This window comes from Lissotriton vulgaris, chromosome 1_1 (genome assembly GCF_964263255.1).
Source record: "Lissotriton vulgaris chromosome 1_1, aLisVul1.2, whole genome shotgun sequence".
Classification (NCBI taxonomy): domain Eukaryota; kingdom Metazoa; phylum Chordata; class Amphibia; order Caudata; family Salamandridae; genus Lissotriton; species Lissotriton vulgaris.
In genome coordinates this window covers 1,363,740,032-1,363,765,979 of record NC_141685.1, presented here as the reverse complement: position 1 = coordinate 1,363,765,979, position 25,948 = coordinate 1,363,740,032, and the positions used below count along the sequence as shown (strand labels likewise).

At 42.8% G+C, this 25,948-nt stretch overlaps 1 protein-coding gene across 1 annotated transcript in view; it reads left to right on the top strand.

The window, feature by feature from the left end:
- Nucleotides 1-12,663: 12,663 nt before the first annotated feature.
- Nucleotides 12,664-25,948, top strand: part of LOC147749182 (maestro heat-like repeat-containing protein family member 1) — a 38,805-nt gene continuing 25,520 nt past the window's right edge. Inside the window, exons 1-5 of the mRNA XM_086936543.1 lie at nt 12,664-12,724; nt 13,371-13,432; nt 14,308-14,427; nt 23,228-23,335; nt 24,541-24,661. Coding sequence (XP_086792669.1) covers nt 12,664-12,724; nt 13,371-13,432; nt 14,308-14,427; nt 23,228-23,335; nt 24,541-24,661 — 472 coding nt within the window. The remainder of the gene's footprint in view (nt 12,725-13,370; nt 13,433-14,307; nt 14,428-23,227; nt 23,336-24,540; nt 24,662-25,948) is intronic.

The following is a 25,948-nucleotide window of genomic DNA, read 5'->3' as shown; positions in this document are numbered from 1 at the left end:
GAAGCCGTGGGCCCGAGTCTCTCAACCCCCAGCGACAGGACAAGAAAGAACTCTTAACCCCACAGGGCTGCTACCGTCTCTGGTTGTCTTTGTACACCGCTTTACCCTTGTTTTATTCTCTGCTGCTAATCTGCTCTCCTTTCTGTTTCTGCGATGCTGCTCCTGAATGCAAGAGGAGAAGTGGGAGGCAATCGGGGCCAACAAGTGGGGACAATGCAGTTCGCTTGCAAGCTGCACCCGGTCCTGTTCGGGCCGCTTCTGCTGGCTACCGGGTCTCTCACTTAGCAGCCACCTACTAATGGTGGCTGCGCTTGTGCTTGGCTTCCCAACCTGCTGGTCCCGCGACCCGTCTAATTAGCCTGACGGCTGCTCTACTGTGGCTGATGCTGCATCTCTGGATTTCAGGGGGCTTAGTCCTCCTGACTACCGTTTACTCCTCTGCACGGGTCCCCGGGCAGGAATTCGTCAAGAGTTGAGGCAGCAGGACGAGAAAGAGCAATAGGGCCTTATGGCCATCAGGGTTTGAAGAGGGACTGGGCAGAGCCAAGAGGGTCAAGTGGGATTCAAGAGTGGGCCGCAACTAAGCGAAAGTAAGTACTTGACCATGGCTCTCCCCTCAGCTTAGCTCACCCCTCTCTCTTCTCCTCACCTCCAGATGACATTGATGCTCCGTGTTCTTTGCCGGCACAAGGGCTCTTGGCTCATATCACTTCAGCTGCAACTGCAATTGCTGCTGCAAGAGGCTGCAAAAGGCCGTGAGCAACCATGGCACACACCGCCTGGTTCTTGAAGGAGCAGCACCAGCAGCGGGAGCGCCCAACACAGCCCTCAGAGGAGTGGCAGAGGAGTTACGGTTACGGCTACGGCTACAATGAGGCAAATCCAGCAATGTCACTTCCAAACGGCCGTTCCACTCTCCAACACCGCAGCCTCACTCGCTTGCTGACAAGAATGCACATGACCGCAGGGAGGAGTCCAACAGACAGTTAGTTCCAGGCTGCTGAGAGAGAAGCTCTATCACTGGCCAAACCATTATTTAAAAAAATTATCATGTTTAAGACAGTTCCAGTCATACTTACTCTATGGGATGCCTGTTCACCAGTACTGTCTTTTAACTTTTTTAGGCTGGGTCTGTTTCAACAGTTGTTAAATCCAGAGGAAAAATGGTTTAAGTATACCGATTCTCCATTTTGTTCCTGTAATTTGTCTTTTAAAAGTGATATTTTGCACATCGTGATGATATGTCCTATGTTTGAACATCTCCATCACAAATTTTCAAATCCACTTCTTTTAATTGGTTCCTTTGATTGGGACAGGGCAACTTTTTTGTTTTACAACTTCTAAATTCACAATTAATATATTATAAAGTATCAATGTTTCATATGAGGGGTTCATAAAGTGGTACGATAGGGGACAATACCACTTGTATTGTATGCCATATGAATCTATTCATATACTTTTTTTTACTGTGATGGATTCTCTTATGTACTTGTATGATTGTATCGCAAAATCGAATATAAGTCTCCTATCATTATATTAGGACGAGCAGCTAGGTGAAATGTATCAGTATAATGACATCCATTTATGTTTTATTGCTTGAAAATTATATTATTTCAATCATTGCAGGGCTCATTAGTACCCCACCTATTTTAGTGAATATTTTTGACCTCCTCATACTAGACAATAATATAGATAACACAGGTAACATAGGCGACCCCTAATGAGCCCACTTCCTAGAACTTTTTTCTGAGGTTTTTGTCCCTTCGGCTTTCGTCTTAGTATTGTTTTAGCATTTTCACAATCAATGTATTATTAATGTAATTGTTTTATATATTACACTGCTATGACCTGTAATTCGTATCTGTTGTGCTTTTATGTATTTATATTGCTTTTGTCCTGTGCACTTTTATGGTTTCTTGAAACGAAATAAAGTTGGTTGAAGAAGAAGACCTCTTAGAAGAAACTGTGTGCCATTGTATCTTCTCTAGTCTGAGGAGCTGCATACACCCTTTGAAATAAAAGTTAGACAGTCCAAGTAAATGTATAAATGACCTTCACTAAAGATCACAATGACTTTGCATTACACTCCTGGTGACCAAACAGGTAAAACAAAGCAGTCTTAAGAGGAGCCCTTGAAATGTACCATGTTGGAAATCAATAATGTGTTTGCATTATTGAATACTATTTGTGGTTGCGATGTGAACTTAAAAAATATTTTTGCAAATTAAATAGTCTACAGTTACTGGGGTGTGAATTATATTTGCTGGAAAAGCAAGAGAGACAGACCTTGGTGGACTCGCTATTGGAATCATTACTTCTTGAATCTGCCAATTTTCATTTGCACAGAAATATACTTTTATGAGCCTTGAGACTAGAAGATTAATGTTGAGGTCCAAAGTGATTCAGTTTCTGCCTGGTCTGAGCTCTTACAGTTCAAAGGACAGGGTGTTACGATTCCCTTATGGGCCTTCTTTTGAAAGCCTCCACTTAGAATAAAAATTTGAAAGCCAGCTACAAACCAAAAACAAATGACAACATTTTGGTGTAAACCCTACTGGCCATGCACATTTGAGGCTGTTCCCCTGATGAGTCTTCTGAGCCTTCACTGCAGGTGATCATTCTCCTCATTAACATCTGTGAACCTAAATGTGTTCCTAAATCTACTTTCAGTCACCCATCTTATGTGCTGCAGCTACTGCCTCTAAGTCACCTCTGTGTCTCTTCTAAGCAACCCCTCCCCCTATTAGGCACATCTGCACTCCCTTGGTTCACAATGTGCAGGGCTGCAAGAGGGACATTGAAAAATCCCTTATCCACTAATGCTAATACTGAAACAGGTGTAGTGGCACCTAGGTCCAGGGTTTAGGGGAATATCCAAATTATGACTGTATTTTACTGTCTAAATGTAAACAAGGGGCTAATTTCCTTTCAATGGTGTCCATCTAAATATTCTCAATCTCAGTGTGTCCTCTGACTGGAGGCTGTATCTGGTTGACTTTGGATGAGGATATATTGGTGAAGCACTTGCAGAATCAGGCAGATACCCAGAGGACCTGTGGGATGAAGAGGGAGAACTAAGGGGTGAAGAGGTTACACAGACGAGGAGGACAAGGGTACAAGAATCTCACAAAGGACCAGAAAAAGGGCCAGTACAACTGAATGGAGGAGGAGGCGAATGACCAGGTCCACCAGTAGGGTTAGGAACTGGATGTCCAAAAGAAGGAAGAGAAAGCAATATCAGTAGGGCCATGAAAAAGACCTGGAGGATCAGGCACCAAAGACCAAGTCTGCTAGAATGACGGAGGCCACAAGGACATGAGGACCAGCATGCCCAAGACAAAGGGAAGGATCAGTAAAACCAGGAGGAGAATTAGAATGAGGAATACCAGAACCAGGAGGCCAAAGAGGAGGAGAATGATTGGCAAGTGGAAAACGAGGGGCATCAGGAGGACTAGGACACAAGAACAAGAAGGAAGAAGACGGCCAGATCCACAAGGAGGACTTAGACCACTACAAAGACCACACACAGGATGAGGAGAAGGAAGATGGCCATGAGGATGACTAGAGGAGTTGAAGGGGGTCCAGGACCACTAAGAAGTTTATGAACTCCAGGACCACCAGAAGGATTTGGGTCACTTGACCAACAGGGGGCCAATACCTTGTCCAAGTACTAGGGAAACCAAGAGGATCAAGACCAGGAGGACTGGGAAAAGGACTTCCAAGAGGACTAGGAGAATAAGGAGGAAAACCAGGAGGAGCAGGAACAGAAAAAGGAGGAGAATTAGGAAGAGAAGGAACAATAAGAGGAGGCAAGGAGGAACAGAACAGCAGTCACCGCCATGATCACCATGAGGGTCAACATCAGGACCGCTAGGAGGAATGGCACTAGAGGATCCAGAGGACTAGGAAGAGGATGACCAAGACTAGCTGGACCATAAACACAAGGACAAGCAAGATCATGAGGACCAGCAGGACTGGGAACAGAAGGATGAAAAGTTCCAAGAACACCAGGGCAAGATCGCCAGAAGAACAACAAGGAGGGACACAGCAAGAAGCACCATGGTAAAAATAATATTTACCAACAGGACAAGGGTCTCAGGAGGATGAGGGCCACTTATGACCAATTATCAATACCCAGAAGATCAGGACCAAGAATATGTGGGTGAAGACCAGAAGTATGAGTTTGAGGAAAATTACGAGGTAGATTAAGAAGATAATCAGGAGGAAGAGATCTAGAAAAAAGGATAGCTTGAAAACCAACATGAAATTAGGAGAACTAGGAAAAGGAAGAGCTGGTAAACCAGGAGCATTAAGAGGAAAACCTGCTGGTGGAAGACCAGGATGAGGAGAATGACCAGGAGGAGCAGAGGGACCAGGGCAGCCGAGAAGACTAGGAGCACTAGGATTACCAGGTCCACCAAGAGAATCAGTGGACCATGACCTGGAGGACCAGGATACAAGCAACAAGAGAATCGTGAGAACAAGCATTAGGAGGACTAGGGATGGGTGTAGCAAATGCAGAATAAGGATTTGAAAAAGGAAAGGGAGAGCAACAAAACTAGTTAGTACCATCAAGACCAGCAGGAGGATGAGGAACAAGAAGACCATGACTGGGGGGAGGGACTATAATGGCCAAGAGGATCTAGACAAGAGTGCCATAAGAAGCAGGCATAGCAGACAACCCAGAGAACTAGAATCACCAAGAGAACTAGGACAACCAAAACGAGGGCCTTCAGCAACTGTGGTTAGGAATACAGGGCCCACAATGACAAGAAGTGATTCTAGGCTACATGCGTTAGGGCATGCCCCAGTTAAATGCAAAAGAAACAATTGATGGACAGAATTCTGGACAATCCAAACATTCACCCACAGTCACAAAGACCTGGGTTAAATCCATCATTCTTTTGTTCACCACACCACCACAGTTTGGACCCAGCCATATGCAATTCAGTCTTAGACCTGTTCCTTGTGGGAACAGTCCAGCCTGAGCTACCAAGCCAGGTCCTCCCTGGACTGGAAGCAAGCATCCTAGGACCAGTTTCAGGGCATCACCCTTCATCAGCCAGGCTAGCTTGAATCCAGTGGTGAATTGAGCACGGCGCCCACGTCTGGGCATACCCTTCCCACTTAGGGCGACATTTGCAAAGGAACAATTGATGAGCGGGCTGCTGGGCAATGGAAACCTTCAAGCCCAGTTACAGGGATCTGGGTTAAATCCATCATTCTATTGCTCACCACACCACCCCAGTGTGGACCCAGCCTTAAACAAATCAGTCTTCACCCTGTTCCTTATGGGAACCATCCAGCCTGAACTGCAAAGCCTTTCTTCCCATGGACTAGAAACAAGCATCCTGGGACCCGTTTCAGGACATCACCCTTCATCAGCCAGGCTAGCTTGAATCCAGTGGTGTAATGAGCACGAGACCCACGTCTGGGCATACCCTTCCCAATTGGGGTGACATATGCAAAGGAGCAATTGATTGACGGAATGCTGGACAATGCAAACAGTAACCCCAAGTCACAAAGATCTGGGTTAAATCCATCATTCCTTTGCTCACCACACCACCTCAATTTGGACCCAGCCATATGCAAATCAGTCTTGACCAAGTTCCTTGAGGGAACAGTCCAACACGAACTGCCAAGCCAGGTCTTCCCTGGACCAGAAACAAGCATCCTGGGACCGGTTTCAGGGCATCTCCCTTCATCCTCCAGGCTAGCTTGAATCCAGTGGTGTAGTGCACACGGGACCCACATCTGGGCATACCCGTACTACTCAGGACGACATATGCAAAAGGAACAATTGATGGATAGAATGGTGGACAATGCAAACATTCACCCCAAGTCACAACAATCTGTGTCAAATCCATCATTCTTTTGCTAACAAACTACCCCAGTTTGGACCCATCCATATGCAAATCAGTCTTGACCCAGTTCCTTGTGGGAACTTCCAGCCCAAACTGCCATGCCAGGTCCTCCATGGACTGGAAACAATCATCCTGGGACTGGTTTCAGAGCATCACCCTGCATCAGCCAGGCTAGCTTGAATCCAGTGGTGTAGTGAGCATGGGACCCACCCACTTAGGGCAACATATGTAAAGGAACAATTGATGGACGAAATGCTGGACAATGCATACATTCACCCCCTGTCACAAGGATTTGGGTTAAATCTATCATTCTTTTGCTCACCGCACCACCCCAGTTGCGACACAGCCATATGCAAATCAGTCTTGACCCTGTTCCTTGTGAGAACCATCCAGCTCAAACTGCCAAGCCAGGTCCTCCGTGGACCGGAAACAAGCATCCTGGGACCGGTTTCAGGGCATCACCCTTCATCAGCCAAGCTAGCTTGAATCCAGTGGTGTAGTGAGTTAGGGACCAACGTCTGGGCATACCCTTCCAACTTGGGGTGACATACGCAAAGGAAACCCAGATCTCTTGACTGGGGGAGAATGTTTGAATCATTCAGCATTCCGTCCATCATTTGTTGCAGTTACACTTATCGCCCTAAGTGGGATGAGTATGCGCCAGACGTGGGCCCCTTGCTCAGTGTGCCACTGGATTCAAGCTAGCCTGGCTGATGAAGGGTGAAATAAAACTGGTCCCAGGATGCTTGTTTCCTGTCCAGGGAGACCTGGCTTGGCAGTTTGTTCTGGACTGTTCCCATGAGGCACAAGGTCAAGGCTGATTGCATATGGGTGGGTCCAAACTGGGGTGCAGCAGTGGGCAAAAGAACAATGGATTTAACCCAGATCTCTTGACTTGGGGAATGTGTTTGAATCATTCAGCATTCCGTCCATCATTTGTTGCAGTTACACTTTTCACCCTAAGTGGGAAGGACATTCACAGACATGGGTCCCTTGCTCACTGTGCCACTGTATTGAAGCTAGCCTGGCTGATAAAGGGTGACATAACCTGAAACCGGTCCCAGGATGCTTGTTTCTGGTCCAGGGAGGACCTGGTTTGGCGATTTTTTCTGGACTGTTCCCATGAGACACAGTGTCAAGACTGATTTGCATAAGGCTGCGTCCAAACTCTGGTGGCATAGTGGGCAAAAGAATGATGGATTTAAACCATATCTCTTGACTGGGGGAGAATGTTTGAATCATTCAGCATTCCATCCATCATTTATTACAGTTACACCAGTTAAATGCTGCATGTGTCCTCTTGTGGTTCCTTGAAGGTCTATAATCCAAAATCTGACTCCATTAGGTAACCTCTACAGAAATCCCTATGGACATTAGAGATCTTGATTGCTGACAGGCATTAATTATAAAAGGGTACTCCTGTGTGAGGCACTGTGAGTCAAAAAACAGAGCCATCAATGAAGAAACAATTAGACATATTAATGGTCACCTTTCAAAAAATACTTGTGGTCATGTGTATTTAGAATTAGTACATAAGAGAGCTTGTTCACACACAAACTCACTCTAGCATTCATACAGAATTTATAATTTGATGTTTATCATTTACCATTGACCCTCACCATGTCCTCAATTTTGCCCTTTGGCCTCATCTCAATTGACTTATCTCCTTGCAGACCCTTGAGTTATGCATGAAGGCAGCTGTTACCAAGAGTTGCAGAGCACTGAAGGAAACTGTGCCAACCGTGCTTACGGCTCTGCATCACCTGGTAAGTATATACATGAGGACATGCAAAGTATTTCAGCAGGAGACAACTGACATTTCCTAACAAAGAGGGTCCTGCATTAATCCAATTTATAGTAAGAGTATTTTTAGAGGGGAACATTTGGGAACTCGCTTGTATAAAATATTAAATGATCACCCATAAAGAGCCTACATGAACCAATTTGCTTCAAGGATGCAAAGAAAGAATACAATGCAAATACCTCTGTCAGATCTTTCAGCGTTGAGAGGTCATCAGCAGGAACCACCCATAAGTCTACCTCTCAGCAACTCTGGCTCTGATAATAGGTAGCAACAGAGTGGCCTGACAAGGGAAGGGACACAGGGAGGTACACCAAGGATGGAGACATGAAAAAGAAAAGATTTGCCCAATAACAATGGTTTACAAACAAATATATAATCACTAACAATGATTATCTCTGAGGGTCAATTGTCCAACTAGACTTTACTATATAACATATACTTATATAAATAATGATAAATAGTATATATCATATACATCTGATTAATGTCATCGATCAAAGTAAATTCATTATTTATCCAGCTGGGATTCCTAAAGTCAATATGTACAGAAACTACCCTACAAATAAGTTCAAACAATCCAAATGCATAATTCAAAATCAAGTTAAAGCCATTCGCTTTGCTATACAATAGCATTAGCAAAGCTAATGCCTTTAACTTAATCAAAAGCAAGACCTATGCATTTTCAATGCTTGTTTTTTTTATTGCTGCTATGAGTACTTTCCAAGAGACTGGGAGCATACTACATTTACTCAGATCCTGCTTAATATCTTTTACTAATGCTAACCATTTATCAGGGACCATCTTTGGCAGTGATGGAGTGATGCAAAGTCTTTAATATTTAGTGTAATAGAAGTTATTTTTTAAATCCCTTCACTTCTGTTTGTGCAGGCATCAGTGCAAGTGCTTTAGATTTATTTATATTTAGACAAAACCATGCTATCCCATAAACAGTCTACTTGTTCCGAGAGTCGTGTATCAAATCTTGGAAAACCATCCCTTTACAGGTTCCTCTTTGAATGGTCTTCTGTTTGCTCCTCTCTGCAAGAATTAATATATTCAGATGGTATGTGGTATCTTGGCAAACACAAGATGATCTTTGCCACAATGTCCTGAGGTCTAACTTTGTCATATAGCTCTTTCTCCCCCTTTGTGGTCTCTTTCAATCCCTATAGGGAAGTCTAAAGAGCTGTTCAAGCACTCCACCACATATTCTCCTTCTTCTCCCTTTCCTTTTCCATATTACAGCCTCTTAGATTGCCTGTCTGGACCTATTTTCTAGGTCTTCACATCTATTAATTAATTATATGCTCTCGGTCTCCGGAGTAACTATCGACGTGGTGGCAACCTGGCTCATGTTACATGAAAATTGCTCTTCAAAGCCATGCCTCCAGCCTGGTAATATAGATTCTACCATCTAGTGCAGTGGTTCTTAACCTGGATTCTGCAACACCTACTCAGGCTGCCCACAATAGAAAATCAAATCAAATAGCAAATTAATTAAGCAAACCTAGCTAAACATCGAAAATGTATTAATGTTCTATAAATTAGTAGGAATTTGCAACTGGGAGTCTAAAAATTAAGTTGGTACTGTTAGCACGATTCGTGGGAGCAGCACAAGAACAGCAACTAGAATCCAGTTGGACAAATGGTGGCCTCAACTGGAGCACTGCTAGACACGAAAAACGCCAGCAGTAGGAACAAAAAAGAAAGTGATTTGCAACAGTCTAGCATATTGTTTTGAATCAGAGAAATAAAAACACATTTTGAAAAGTTCCAACCTTCCAATTAAAATGTCAACTTTTTCATAGTTTTTTATTTGTGAGTGAAATAATTGCATATGTTGTGTATTTTTTTTGATGTACACTTGTTTCTTTATTTTCCTGTATTGTTTAGATGTTTGAATCGAAGCAATTGTGCTCAGGCAGGGTCCAGCTTCTAGTAGTGATTCAGTCGGTTTCTGTTTACAGATGTCAAAAGTTTAAACACCACTTAATTGTAGTGGCAATTCCGCCTCACTTCAACATATGCAATGTTCCTAACCCCTTCCTACTAGTGTCATGCTTATCACCCACTTAAAGTTGTTCAGTATTTTCATGTGTCACGCTGTGTCTTCCCGGTAGCAAGCCTCAATGTGCAGGTGTTCCGCTACTAGCAGTTGTCATCATGCATCAAGCCGTCTCCCTTACGCCATGTCAAAGTCCTCATGCCCTAGTCTCTCTTCCTCCACCCATAACAATACATATAACCCTCATACACTGCGTGTCATTCTTCATAACCCACCTTGTCGCACACCATACCCGGATGGTGTCAGGCATCAATCGGGGTAGAACGCATCTTAGCTGGGTTTTGCTTCTAACATCTGAAGTCACAGGTCTCGCCTTTTCAGACGAATAGCCAAGGCTATTGTGAAATATCCTTCAGGCTTAAAGAGCATCTTCATGCGTCCCAGACATACCAACTTTCAATGCATGTACCTGTCTTGTCATTCTCTATATCTCCTATTGTGTCACAATCCTTGTCCCCGTCTCGGACTTTAACCTGCAAGCAGCATACCTACAAGCCAAGTTGTCAAAATCCCATGATGTCAAACTCCTAGAATCAAGTTCCCTGCAATGAACCTCGAACCACGAGTATCATAGGGTTTTACCAATTGTCTCTAGAAGGAAATGCCACTGTTCAGTGGAGTCGCTCTATCCATTACTGTTTCGGTTTCATCCAATCACCTACAAGATGCTGCTTTAGGTTTCACACGTGTTCAAAGATGACTTACAAAGATGTCGTGCTCATGTCAAAACATACCTGCTGTTATCATGGAATGTATGACCTTACAACGCGGTCTTTACACCGCGATACGTTCACAACGCGGTCATTACAATGCAAGTTGTTAGAACGACTTGCGCTAGAGGCGAGGGACTTAGGAATAGTATGATTTACTATTCCAACTCCAGCTACGTAACAGTAGGGAAGGTATTGGAATAGTAATTCATACTATTCCTTACTATATAGCGCCATCCAGCGCAAGTCGTTGTAACGACTTGCGTTGTAATGACCGCGTTTTAAACATATCGCGGTGTAAAGACCGCGTTGTAACTGTTGTCTCCCATTATCATGCTCTTCCCTACTAACAGACCTACATAGTCATCTTCCGTGCGGCTGCTTACCCGCAATTATGGCACCAACCAGTCATCAGAATGGCTGGAGTCGAAGACCAGTGTCACAACTCCTTAAATGACCGGTTCAGGTGTGGCACGTTCAGCCAGAATAATTGATGACAAATCACCCTTAAAGTAATATTCAGTATTCCCTTCTACAAAAGTATGTGTCACTTAATAGCTACTACATAAAACAAGCTTACAAAAAAAAGTGCTGCAATGAACAAAATAAATAATTATGAGAAGCATACGCTTACCGTCATGGCGGCAGAGAATAAAGAAGCTTACAAAAAAAGTGTGGCAAGCTGATAATATATCTACTGTGTCACGCCACGGGTAAGAGATCCAATCCCGCTAGGCATGGCTAAAAGGAGACAGGATGGCAACAAGCAGCGATTTACATGCCTTGCATGCAATCATTGCACTGCTATCGGCATAATTTTGATGCCAAACGTCGCGCACGAATCAAAGCTGAAGGTGGAGCTAAGACGAGGCTTTTGGAATTGTATCAATTCCAAGAAGATTCGTAAGACGAGAGCAGCACATGCGCTGCCTATGTCACAAGACCTAAAAAAGGAAATACACAACTTGACGACCATGGCATGAAATTCTAAATAGCAATGCTGGTGTGCGGAATTTGCAATGAACAGGAACCAAAAAGACATGCAGCTCTGATGGGGACCAATCTGCGAGAACTGAATGCAAGCAAAGAACAAAAAAAAAGAAATTATTGCTAGCAGTACGGCAGAAGCAGCGAGTGGCGGTGAGACCTGAAAAAGACCCTAATGCAGGCACCAACAGAAACACTCGCTCACTACTCTGCCAACCAGAAACTGGGGACACAAAAGGGAGGAAAAGTGCACAAAAGAGGCCCGCTCTGAAAAGCATGCAACCCACCTTGCTAGCCAGACACTGTGAGATGCAAAGGGGGAACGCACTTACAGTCCCTGGAGATAAACTAAGTTGAAGTGCAACAACAGCCTCTGTCTTGATTTCCTTGAACAGCAGACGCTGTCACTAGTGCCAACTGTGTTAAATAGCATTCAGTACGACTGCCTGCTGCAATGTTGTGAGACTTCAGTCTCCAAACTATGCAGAAACCATAGGAAACTAAGGCGTTAATCTTAGAATGGCAACTGAGAATTTGCAATTCCACCATCATGGCCCCACAAATCCTGACAAACTCTTATGCCGTCATTTCCCCACTGAATGGAATTTGCTTTCCAGATGTATAGGGTTGGCTTTCAAATAGCCTAGCTTCCATTATTGTTTAATATGGCTTTGTTATTGACAGATCTGCGCACCCTACCGTGGAGGTTCAGATGAAAGGGAAGAGTCAGTCAAGGTGTCCACGGCCATTATCCTGTCACTGGGTGAGTTGGTCATAAATGTATATATGTGATACTGCAAGTATATGACGGTCTTTACCAGTGATCGGGTCCTCCGAAACATTAATTTCTGTCCACTGCTCTGCACATCACTTGATCTTCTTAAAAGCTATTGTTGCTTCAGTAATTACCTCCCTTCCCAGTGCATTTGTTAGCTTTCCATTAGAACACGTTGTACAATTTACTATATACAGCTATAGTAGTCACATGAGTACCATGTGCTCCACCGATCATCATTAAATGTTGTAAACTATTGATATTGTACCTCCTGGATATGGGTTGAAAATTTCCTTACATTTGGCCTTGATGACCTGCTCCCCTGCGTTTAGTTCCTCCGTGCATGATTTTATTGTATGTCATTTTTCATGTATGTCTATTTTTCTCTTCACTTTACTCTTGCAGCCCATTCTAGCTCTAGTGAGGTCCTTAAATATTTTGGAAGTAGCTTGATCCATATGGGTGCAGAGTCCCGTGCCACAACAATAAAGCTGCTCTGCAAGCTTCTTGCTGAAACTGGTAAGCCTCTCAGTGGGTGGGTGGCAGCATGTGATTTCGATAGACATGGAAGATAGTTAAAGGACTGAATGCTTTCATGGAATGTGGAGCCCTAAGTTATAATTCCAACTTACCCTCTTACTTAACCGACATGGTGCAGCTATGAGCAAATCACTTCAATTTCATATTCCTCAGCTACACTGACTGCCAACAGTTCCTGGTAGAGCACTGTAATTTAAGAATAAATCCTCCCATCGTTAACATGAGTCGTGGTGAAGAAATAAAGTAGTGGTCAAACATTTCCACATCTGTCTTTTTGATAAATTGTTCCCACTGTGAGCCAATAATGGGACAGGGACACTGTGGAAAGAGATCCTGACATAGACTTCGGTGAGGAACAAAAAGGGACATAAAATATGGGGCAGGAAGACACAGACCCACTCAGTGGTACATGATGGCACAGACATGCACAGTAGAACAGGAAGACATTGATAGGCCCATGAGGCTCACAGTCACAGACACACACACCAAGACTTGACAGGACCCTCAGGTAGGTAGGCACATGTAATAATGGAAGCTTCATCTACTTATCTATTATTCCTGATCGTACTAGACAAAGACAATATCTATGTGTTATGAACATTTGATGTATGGCTTCATTTCATAGATTCAGAAGGTGCCTCTTATCTGGATGCTGTCCGTCACGTGCTTGAGGATGACAATCACAAGGTACCATCAAGTTATTATGTGTGCAGCATTCTGTGGTCAAGCAGTTTCATAATTAGCAACACAATCTAATTTAAGTTATGCACTTTTTGAATAGTGCAGTATTCTCTACTTACGTGGACTCATTGCAGTGGTGCGTATACCACAGTCTGTTGTATTTTTCTAAGGCTGGTCTTTCGTGCAGGTGTTGGGTCATGCAACCTCCATCCATGTGTGTTTCCTCAGTGTCTTGTGTCTACTGTTTCCCTGTTCAAGTGGACATATCCAAGTTTTCCTGTCCTTCTCTGTGTCAACTCATTTTCAGACCCAATATATAGTATAGTGTAGGTCTGCTAAATCCTGCAGGTTGAGTTAGACAGTGGCCATCATTCTTCCCACAGACTACTCTAGGTTTTTTTCATTTCCACATTATTGGAATCTACAGCCTACTGATTTCTCATTTGCATTTTTGTAATCAATACAAGGTCCTGAGAGCTTCTTTGCTAGTTGTAACCTACCTAGACATCTTTTGCAATGTATCTTTCAATCTTTTACCAAGTTCCAATCACCTATAGAAGGCGTACACCACCTGGAATGTTTGAATATTCCCTCAATCATGCTTTGGTCAGACATTCTGTAAAAACAGTTTAATTAAATTGATTCAAGTTTTATTCTCAGAGTGTCTTAATAACCATTTTCCAATATTTTTTCAAAGGCTATATCCAGGTACTAGCTTTCCACACATACAAGTGTATTTCTATTTCCTCTATGAACAAAAAGGAAGGAGAGATTGTATGGTTTTCTCACACTCCCGTGCTGCTCCCTCACCAGAATGTGGGATTTGGTTTTATTTATACATCAAAAGGGTTTCTCACTAACCATTTTTTGCTTCATCACAGGTTATTCTTGCCACTTTAAGTTTAATATCCAATTTAACAACCAAAGGATATTATGATATGAATGGAAGAGCTTTGATGGAATATGTGCTTAGGAAAAACAGTCTCATCATTGAAGAACAGGTAAGTGGCAGATGTACATATTTGGGTGGGTGAATGTGTTAGGGGAACAGCAACCGTAGTCAGCCCAAAAGAAATAAGTGGACCTTTTAGCCCCCTTGTGCCCCAATGTAGCTTGTTTGCCACGTAATACAGATCTGCAGTGTTCCATATTTGCCCCTGGTGGTGGAATATAGACCTTATGTACCTCTATTTAGTTCACATAGGCCCACTTAACATTCCATGTTCTCCATTTGAGCCTGATGTTCCCCACTTGCATTCCAGTGCGTCTTTCACCCTCCCTCAACCGTATGGGTCTCCCTTGCTCCATCAGGCTGATTACATTTGAACCTGAAATTCAGCTGCTGACTACCAGTGTCAACACTGTATATGCCATTTCTTTATGTCTTGTTCTTTCAGGGTGCCCATGACGTGAACCAAGCCACTCAAGTGCTTTCCAGTATATTTACTTGTAGCTTCACTTGGACAGTCATCCTTTCAGTATACCTAGGCTTTCCTGTTTTCAGTTTCTATTTGTGGTCCATTCTTGTGTTTTTTTTCAATGTTTTCAAGTTATTTCAATACCTTTAAAAAACAAGCATTGGCATAGTCAATAGAGCTCGCCTTTGGGACCTTTGGGACCTTATAAGTGTTTAGTTATCCAGCACAATATCCTGGTGCAACAGCAAGTGTTGCATGGCTAAACACTTATAGGGTCCCAGAGGAAATACCCATTGGCTATGCCAATGCTTGTTTTAAAATCCCTTCTCAATGGTTTATACAATGATCAAAATTACAGCTTTCCTAGAAAATCTCATATCTCCACAATTTCCCAAGCAAAACACCCGGTAAGTAGGAGTAAATGTAAATTCTGCTGTGCAAATCACCAATATCCCTGTTATGCCCTCTTTTAAAGGGCACCACTTGTAACAGGCAAAAATGATGGCACCTTTTAATTTCCGATCCCCGTGGTGTTAGATGTAAAAGAATGCCATAAATATCACATCCCCAGCAGGCCACTCGCAATGAGCTCCTAAACCATCCTTTCCGATTAGGATGTTTAAGAACTACTGATAAAAGGGTTTCCAAAGGGAGTAAATGTGTTAATTTATTGAGCATAATGGAGCATAATGGTGGAAAGAATTGGCAGAGGTGGGCTGCAGAGTTCCTCACAGAACGCTAGCAGCTTAAAGCCATCTGTGGCTACACCAGGACTGGTAAGGGACGAGATAGGACTGGGCAAATGTGTCGGAATTATTATGATTTATGGAGTCCTGCAGCAGGGTAGCAGCACCGGCCCAGCTCCGAAACAACTATCTCGCACTTCCATGTAAAAGAAGATGTGTGCCCACACTTTTCATCAGTTGTTCATGATAAATGGGCAGATAGTGCGGTTTTAATATTACATAAAGTTCCATGCAGCAGGACCATGACTCGCATAAGGCGAAATGAGGCAGCAATGTTAGGGTATTAGGACTAGGTGGCGCAATAAATCAAGGAAAGGCCATTAAAATAGACGGCTTTCCTTCTTTGCCTGGAGCACCGAGTATGCTAAACAAAATGGACTACTAGTGAGGAACAACAGTGGCTTGTGAGCTGCACTGCTTTAACAATGCTTTTGTTTACTTTTAACAATAACGGGAAAAATAGAGACTATGGGGATACGGAAAACAATATGGTTTATCTGTTAAACTTTTGTAGATCAGAAGTTGGCGTTGCACCTATAAAGCACTTCAAAATCCTAGAAAGGTGCAAAGACGCGATTTGACAGACTGGTACCCCAGTACTCATTTGCTTGGGCTTGTTTGGAAGCTCTGTGGGATCCAATATTTAATTACTTCCAGGGCTTACCAGCCTAGCAAACACATTACAAATCTACAGTCACACATCCTGCACAGCTAGAGTAAATATCTATTGCCAGTCTTTTACAAGACATACGTTAAGCGACGAGCGACCACGTTTACCCAGTCAAATGCAGCACTGAATAATCCAAACATACCAATGCTCGAATTGATAGGCAGGTTCTCTCTGCTCGCTACCTCCACTAGGTGGAGCCTAACCTCCATCACAGCTTCCTTGTGGTGCAGACTGAGCATGGACTCCCACAGGGCCTTCTCGCCAAAGAATGTAAGAAAACTAGAAACAACCGGAACTAAACAAAACCATGCATTTGTATTCTACCATTTGCTTTAGAATCTGCCCGGCACATAACAGAGAGCATACAGCTGCATGCTGGAAGAAACAGAGACGCCACATGTATCTCACTTGGTTTCATTATAGATGAACATTGAAAGTATAATAGTGAAAGAAACAGAAAAAAATACAAGCTTCAGCAGCACACGAGTGGTGCGCGCACGAGGCAAGAAGTAAACGAGAGGGAGGGGTGGGAGAGTGCCCGCGCGCATGCTAAACATCTGAAGGACATTTTGTAAAAAGCACGTAGGTGGTGGCCGAAAAAGCATTGTAGGTGCAAATGATGTTTAAACATGAAGCACAGCAACCTAAAGTGGGTCATCGCGATCGTTGTGAAAACGAAAGTGATTGCGATGACGTGCCAAAACACGTAAGGGATGCGTGCGCAGCAGGCCGCATGCTTGTGCGCATTCTAGCAAGCTGGTGGCTGCTTTGGGAGCACTTCCCAAAGCCGCTACTATATGGACAGCGCATGCGCGCTGACTCATTGAGACCTAATCAGTGGTGTCAGGGGTTACAACTTTTTCGCGCCATGAAAAGCAACAGAATCAGTGTTTTTCTGGTGTGTATGGAACATTTTGCTTTTATTATTGCTTGCTTTCTACACTGATAATGCATGGTATATAGACAGTGTATGTACAGTGTATATGAGGTCCAAATACATTTTTGCAAATCAAACGTATTGTAGTACACCATAGACCAGAGACTTCAATGAGTCTTTGGTCATGTGCGCTCGCTTTTTCCTTCCCATGTCCCTTTTTTCTGTGAAAAGGCCCTCTCAACATTGGCACTTGAAATGGGCAATGACAAGACAGCCAGTACACTATTTGCTAACGCTGGCCACTGACATAGCTTTCTATACCTACACTGTGCCCTTGAAGATTGCAATTCTCTGGACAGGTTCTGCAGCATTTGCTTTGAACTGGGCGATTCTGTCCTCCGAGTTATTGAAGTGGTCAAAAATAAAGCAGCACTTTTGAAACTACTGAGAAAATTCCCCTTTACTGAAGGGAACTAGAACTTGCACAGTGTACCACAGTGAGGATTTATTGACTTCAAATGCCATGGTTGATGAAGGGACATTTCTATGTCAAGCCGTTTCTCGTACATTGTAAAATAAAAGTTCCTGAATTGCTCTTCAACACTGATTTGTTTACCATATGGCAAGCACTCTAACATGGAACATGTTGCAGTGCCAAAGTCAATTTAAGGTGTCACCCAGACAACTCTCAAGACGATGTTTCACATTTACACCAAGTATGCAGAACACTTGGCAGACCAGGGTGTTTTCCGCCTCTATTTTTTTTTATGTCCACTACAGCAGTTATGTTTTCCTGTAAACATCTAAGACTTTAGTAGAGTATACTTCTTTTCACATCACTAGTAATTTGTGAACAAATATCCTCACATTTCTTGCCTTTGGCATCATCATTCAGCAAACATGTTGTAAACGGTTTCCACATGGGTACTATAGCATTTCACAGCCCCTTGGTCCAAGAACCATCAGCTAAGTGACACAGTTCACAGTGGGATGACTTTTTCTTTGATGCCACACAAAGCACAAAATGAGAAATATTTGTGTTTTAGTCCCCTCGCACAACAAAACAGTGCACTAGGATGGACTAAAAAGTCAATAGCATTCTTCATTAACTCTGAAGATTGTAAAGATGCTTTTAGCATACCATCTAACAAGTGGAAAGGATCTCTTACAGGTATCAATTTTGAAAGGTCATTACACAGCTTTTTTATATATGTAGCTGAATCACTGCAAGTACAATCAAAATCACTCCAATCTTTGTTGAATTTAGAAAGAAACATTTTGCAGCGGCATACCGAGTGACACTGCGATCCATGTTTCATCCTGTCATGTTTTCACCACTATCCCAGATGCTTGGCGATAGCACTTTTTTCACATATACTTGTCATTATACATTGCATTGAATGTTTAAAGCCTGTGGTGTTGTCAATTCACCTACTATCAATACTGACTCACTAGAAACTTGGGGCTGATCTATCAAGGGCTTTTACCCATTCTCTGTGGATAAATGTGATGGCACATTTTGGGACAGATTTGTATGAAACCAGCCATTTTACCTATCAGTGAAAGAATCAAACACAGCCAAAATATCAAATATGATTTTGATATTTCCTGATTCTCTACAGTTTATCAAATTATTAAACACAACCTAAAACATGCTTCTAAACTCTGCATCTTTAGACCAAAGACCACAAAACTGCAAAAAGCAAAAGGAAGAAAAAACATTATTTCAGTGACATCCCTCAACAGCAAAACTCAAGCAGAATAATGTTAGCCCAGTCTTTCTTGCTGCCACCTTATATAACAAAGTTATATTGTATAGGCCCCCTCAGGAAAAAATGACTCTTTCACTCTCCTTTTCCTTTCTTTGAATGGCATTTAATTAGTGGTACACAGGTGTTTTTTCAGTGTTTATAAGTTTAAACTGGTGAGGGTTTATCAGTTATTATAGGTTTAAAACTAAGACAGCCAAAGTATACCCTATCCATGGTTTTTCAATTATTGCAAAACGATTAACACAGTGTACCCTTACTATTGTGGGGTCCGAGTTTTGATGTCAAACACAAGTGCAGTCAGTGTCCCCAAATAAGAGTCATTGCCACTGGTTTGAGTAGGACTGTGGCCCTTCTGATCCTTTGATGGCTTTCATCAAGCTCTTGTGGTGTGAAAAATTGTTCAATGTTGTGAACAACGCACATCAGAAAAGGGTCCAATTATATCCTTTAGTTATTCTCATTCTAATTATTTGCCCTCCTCTTCCTCCACAGATCCAATGAGTGATTTTGTATTGGGCACGTCTTCTGCCTCTTCTCTTTTCTTGGACCTTCTCAAGTCCTATGGACGCTTACACTTTGATCATATCTCTAGTCGCTGTAGAAACACCTGTCATCTGACTAGGGGACGGGAATGAGTTTTGGATCAGTGCCCTTCACCAGTGTTTGTGGGGCTGCAGGTGATGGTGTGAAAGCATGGGCAATGGGAGGTGGCATGGTGCCTGAAGGCTGCAGCACACTTGGCTTTGTCAGTGTCCCTGTGAGAGTAGGCCACAGTTGCTTATGCTCTCCCCAATCCCTCCAGAACAGCAAACGTACCATGTCCTTTTTGATCACTGTGAAAGATGGCGGGACCTTATTGAAGCTTGTAAGGAGAGGAACATGCACCACTTTTGGAGCCTGATAAAATGGGGTGCAGGAAGCACATGTAATCACTGCAAAATCATGTGGAGCCTGCTCTGTAGGTTAAGTTTTTTCAGATCAATATGCATCTAATAATAAAATGGATTATGACCCTTCTTGGGTTTATTTTAAATCATCGGATACTGTCTTCAACTTAGCTGATGTGACAATGGCGCTGAGCACTGTTACCATTGTGAGAGCGCCAGGCATAGTCAAGGTCCCCGCAGATATTTTTCTCCAGGATAAAGACAATGGAATCAAAACATAATGTTTTTAGCAAATGCAATTGCTCATGGAGCTCTGATCCCGGATACCTGGAGAGGGGCGGAAATCATCCCGATTTATAAAAAAAGGAGATACATCCTTACCCGGGAACTACAGGCAAATAAGCCTGTTAAACTCAATCCAGAAAGTCATAGCTCAACTTATCTTGGCAAAAATTTAAACCTGTATTGATGATAATGACATTTTGAGTCCTCTTCTGGGCTAATATGAGCACTATTTATAAAGTATTCCGATTAATAAAAATTTATCTGTGGACAGTAACACTTGGAAAAGGAAGCCTTTATGCAGCCTTTGTTGATCTTAAGTCTGCTTTTGACTTGATATCACGGCCCAAACTGTGGAGGGTACTGCAGGAACTCGGCTTGCCCCCGACCTACTTTTCCTAATTGTGCGCCTCTACGAATACAACTATGACCACATTTGTTGGGGGGCGCCAGGAAACAAGACTGACCAGTTCCCGGTAAAGATGGGAGTACGTCAGGGTTGCGTTTTAGCACCTACGTTATTCTCACTCCTTATTAATGGTATTATTAGCTTTTTAGCTTCCTTTTCCACAGATGCTCCAGTTTTAGCAGGCACAAAAATTCCCATAATAATGTTTGCGGACGATACGCTTATACTGTCTAAAACACTGAGTGGGCTACAGCATTCTCTTTTGCATTTTGAAGAATTTTGCTTATTGCCTGGCCTAACAGTCAATAGTTCAAATAAAAGTTCATGACCTTTAAACCGCATAGGTCATTTAATGGGGGGTAATGGATGGGCAACCCGTGGATCAGCTTGATGCATTACTTATCTAGGCATCACCCTGCATAAACGACTTAGCTGGAGGCCGCATATTGACACCATGGCCTTAAAGCACATGCAGTTGGCCGGAGCCATGAAAAAAAGGAACATAAGACATCACTGACTAAGCCCCTTTACCCCGGCACTGCACATCTATATTATGGGGCTTAGAGAAAATGCATCCTCTAGCTTTCTCCGAGAATAAGTTCCTGAGTGGGATAACAAGCCTACATCAAAGTACCCCTATGATTTAGGCAGAAAAGCCATAGTAGACCTTGCAAGGCTATGCCCTATTCTCTTCTGGCGTAGAATCTGGCGTACCCCAGAATTGGCCATCTTTGCAGACGGTCTTAAAGATATAATGGAGGCAGATCACTTCCACAAGATTGGCTGGCTATGCAACATCAGATCATTACTAATTAGCATGGGTATGCCATCACTGTGGGATGATCCTAGTGCTACTGGGTTCCCACCAAAACATTTAATTAAGCAAAAGTACTGGGAACCGATGGTGCAAGAAGCAAATAGAATGAGCGATCCCACCTCTCTAACAGGGAAGTTCTAACAAATTAAACCAAATCCATGTTTTACTGTGACGTAATTAGTACTAAGCCGCTAGATCGCAAACTGTGTTTTCAGTTTAGAGCAGGCTGCTTACCTTTGAAGTCCTTTACAGCTGCATGGTCCACTGCGGCCGATGACAAAGGTTTAAACTGCACTGACACTGAAGAATCATACGCGCATGTGCTGTTTGTCTGTCCGGCGTACGCTGCTCCCCGCAAAGCCTGGCTGACACCCATTTGTAGGAACATGGGTACTCACTTGTTAAGTGTAGCAATGAGAATATTGTGTTCTGATCCATCAGTCCAGTGCGCAGTATCAGTGGAAACGTTTTTGAGATGGATGTGGACAATTGGATCTAGGCTCCTTTTGTACCTCTGTAAATGAAGTCTCCTACCGATAATAATAATAATATGCTATATTTTAATGCTTGGACACTTTTTTAAACTATCTATCAATTAGTAGCATTAATTTTGTCTATCAACATATAGTATATGCTCTTTTAATGTGTTTGATTCTATCTTTTTATTGAAATTTTCAATTTATTGTATTTTTTTTATAACTTGAAAAATCGTTTTTATGTGAATTGCTTTTGTGACATCTGTCGAATAAAGCTCATGTTGACTGACAGTTAAGCAAGGGCCAACCTTAAAAAAACAAAACCTATGAAAAGCCATTTTTTGGAAAGGCAAGGGTCAGTTTTGGTCATGATTCAAAATGGTGGCCAAAGATAAAATGGTGCCGCAAATGCAAATTTTTACATGAATAAGTGCATAATCAAAACAGCAAAAACAATTTTATTCTAACAAGGTCTGATGCTGGGGACAATTCAGATGCCTGTCCTTGTGTTGCATCGCACTGTAAGAATGATGCTTGTACACCTAGATCCCATCTTAGTTAACCTGATGCACATGTTGACTGGCTTAAGCGCAAAGAAATAAAATGCTCAGACACTTTGGGAATGGGACTGGCTCAACATCAGTGCTCACAGGCAGTACAGAGGCCAACCACACAATCCAGCCTATGAGATCCAACTACCCCTTAGACTTTACCAAGGCTAACTGGGCTATTTCTGGGGTGATTGGGGAAGGCACATGGGCATTCAGCTACTGCACTGATAAGCTGGGCTTTTCACTGACAGTGCTTTATCTAGTGGGTTATTTTCTGTTGCATACCCCACTTTACAGTTTAAATGCCTAACATGGCAAACCACCAAATCCAGCGCAAAGTAGCATGAACATACTTCAAATCAGTATTTCATATAAAAACTGCCTACCATAAACGTGGTTCCTGGTATTCTTTAGTCTTTATTGAGTGTATTAAGTCCCATAAGGTATCACATACTTCCTCATCAAGTCATAGGGGAAGGGCAAATCTGTGTGGTGAGCACGAGATACTACTGTGTGGTGCCAGAGGCGCAATTTCTCAGGGGTAGTGTCCCATGTATCAGAACCTTATATATTATAAGTGAGTCCACCGGTATTTTGACTGTATATGAATGCTATACCCTCCCACGCCTAATGGCTGGGTACTTTTATACTCAACAGAGCGGAGCATGAGAGCATAACCGCATTTGTACATTTCTATTTACATGTTTGAGGTTAGTAGTTTTGCTTTCACATTTGGATTTGTCAAGAGGTTCTCTTTGTGCTTGACAACCTTGATTAGAAAGTTGTGATGTTTTAACTCTCAAATCTCTTGTCCCTCCATAAGGAGAGAAAACACAATTAAAATTATGTGCAAATACATCGTATTTTACTTTGCTTTCTTTTCCACATTTCCACAGATCGCTAGTCACCTGGATGATGAATCTGATGTTGAGGAAGAGACCATCCTCATCCAAATCTCTCAGCTCCTCAATACAATTGCATTACACCATAGAAATACTGATGAGGTAAGCGAGGAGGATGTGAAACAAGGTGGGTTATTTAACTAGGTGTATAGAAAATATAACTTGCAGAATATCCAAAGACTCCTAAATTCCCGGGTGATCTTCATTATCCTCCGGCTCAAATACAAGCACATTTTTGTAAAGCTCCCTCTGCTGCAGGGTTGTATGTTGGAACCATGCAGGCATTTATCACACCTGCCTTAACAACGTGTTCTGTACCACGATTGCATGTTTGAAACGCATTCCTTTACCAGAGAAGTCGTTACAATGAATTGCCTTAGGGAAAGCGCTGGACTTTGGAATAGTAAAATGTACTATTCCAACTCCATTATGTGCAACAGTAGGGAAAGTGTTGGCCTTAAAGTCCAAAATTAGTCCAACAACGCTTTCCTTTAGGAGAGGCATCGCAACTACCTGTGTGGTAAAGGAATACATTGTAAAGATGCATTAGTGAGTTGGATCACATTGTTAATGCGCGCAGTGGTTCGAGATACGATGTAAAAGTTGTGTCCTCTGATGGAGGAATGGAGGTCTGCTGTCCCATGCAGAACTTCCCAGGGTTTGGAGCATTTGTACAAGAGCACCAATTGAATCCTACCTCATTCATTAGAATGAGGCAGAAGGGTTTGCAGCTTCTTCTAAATAGACTGAAATGAGACTTAATGGTACACCGGTTATATTGCATAACTTTGCTTCTCAATTTGCATCTCCTATTTGCTACCTGTCCCATGATACATCAGGCACCAATATTTCATATCAACATGGTTGTTCATTCCCAGCCATTGCTTTTCGTATTCTGGCACATTCCTAAAGATGATTCTATGAAGATTCCAACAGATAATGAGCTAATTTGCAAACTTCAGCTCACTTGTAGGGTTTTTGGAAAGTAACATGTTTCACACATTCTCTGCACATAATGGGTTCATTTTGATTGGATGCAGAATCCCAGATTGTAGCATTAAACACAGTAAGTGCTACATCAGTGTAATACTAGGCATCTGCCTTGGACCCCATCAGCGAGGAATTGTATCAGCAAGGGGATGAATCAAATATAGCCCCATCTCTTGGATATGGGAGCTTGCAAAATGCCCTATGAACTAAATAAAATGCCAAAAACCCTCCCACCAGCCATGATTGTTTATCTGTGGGAATAAAGCCTTATTAAATGCTAATGATACAAATAACACGTTCACCACTCATTCTTGCAGGACTTTTGGAAAGAGATTTTGCTCTACATGCTGGAAGAGGGCTATACTTCATCTGTGCCAGCACTGTGCCAGATGGTACTTGTTGTAGATAAGAAAGCAAGCATCAACTTTAAGGAATGTGGTGAGTCTTAAACATCCTACTCATTGATGCCGTGGGATCTACCATTGAAGGTGGTTAATGCTTCCTCCTCCTCTCCCCAGATTCCCTCATATTTAGTAATGATCTGGCATGAGGTGAAGAACCAGTCCATTAGCTCAGGAGTTTGGTTAATTTACTATAGTATGTGGGTGTCATTCTTTCAATAACAGTGTTTGCTCTCACTTTAGTGATATATGTATCTGTGTTGATGTTGCTGCTTTCTATATAATAATAAATCTTCATTCGGAAGTAGTCACATCCATAAAAGATTCGAAAAAATATAAAATATAACTATAAGAAGAACTTCATTACATTAAAAGAGATACTGTGCAAATTTGCATGGTCCAAGCTGACATCAGTCGCATCTTGAGCTTCTTGATCTAAAAGAATCCCTCAGGAAATTTGTGGCAACAAAAAGGGTATGGTTGTTAGGCAAAAGCTGCAAATGCATTACTACAACCCAGGCTTGTCTAAATTTCATGGCTTTTAAAAGGAGCCTAAGAATCAATCTCCTGGGGTGGGGAAAATATTTACATAAGAAGACAAAGTGTAAGGTGTCCTGTGGCGGCCAAAAGTGTGGCAGGGTATGCTCAGACGTGAGTCCCTTGCTCACTTTGCCACTGGATTCAATCAAGCCGGGCTGAAGACGGCTGGAATGCCAGAAACCGGTCCTCGGAAGCTTGTTTCCGGTCCAGGGAAGGCCTGGCTTGGCAGTTTGGGCTGGACTGTTCCCATGAGGCACAGGGTCAGACTAATTTGCATATAGCCATGTCTGAACTGGGGGGGCAGAGTGGGCTAAAGAATGGTGATGGATTAAACCCAGATCTTTTGACTGGGTGTGAGTGTTTGATTGGTTTAGATGCTCCGTCCATTACCACCCCCTTTTGTACTGCTTTTGGCCGCCATAAGTGTGGCAGGGTATGCTCAGACGTTAGTCCCTTGCTCACTTTGCCACTGGATTCAAGCAAGCCGGGCTGAAGACGGCTGGAATGCCAGAAACCGGTCCTCGGAAGCTTGTTTCCGGTCCAGGGAAGGCATGGCTTGGCAGTTTGGACTGGACTGTTCCCATGAGGCACAGGGTCAGACTGATTTGCATATAGCCATGTCTGAACTGGGGTGGCAGAGTGGGCTAAATAACGGTGATGGATTAAACCCAGATCTTTTGACTGGGTGTGAGTGTTTGATTGGTTCAGATGCTCCGTCCATTACCACCCCCTTTTGTACTTCTATCTGTGACTAGCATAGATGCCTCCCCTGGTCGCTTAAAGA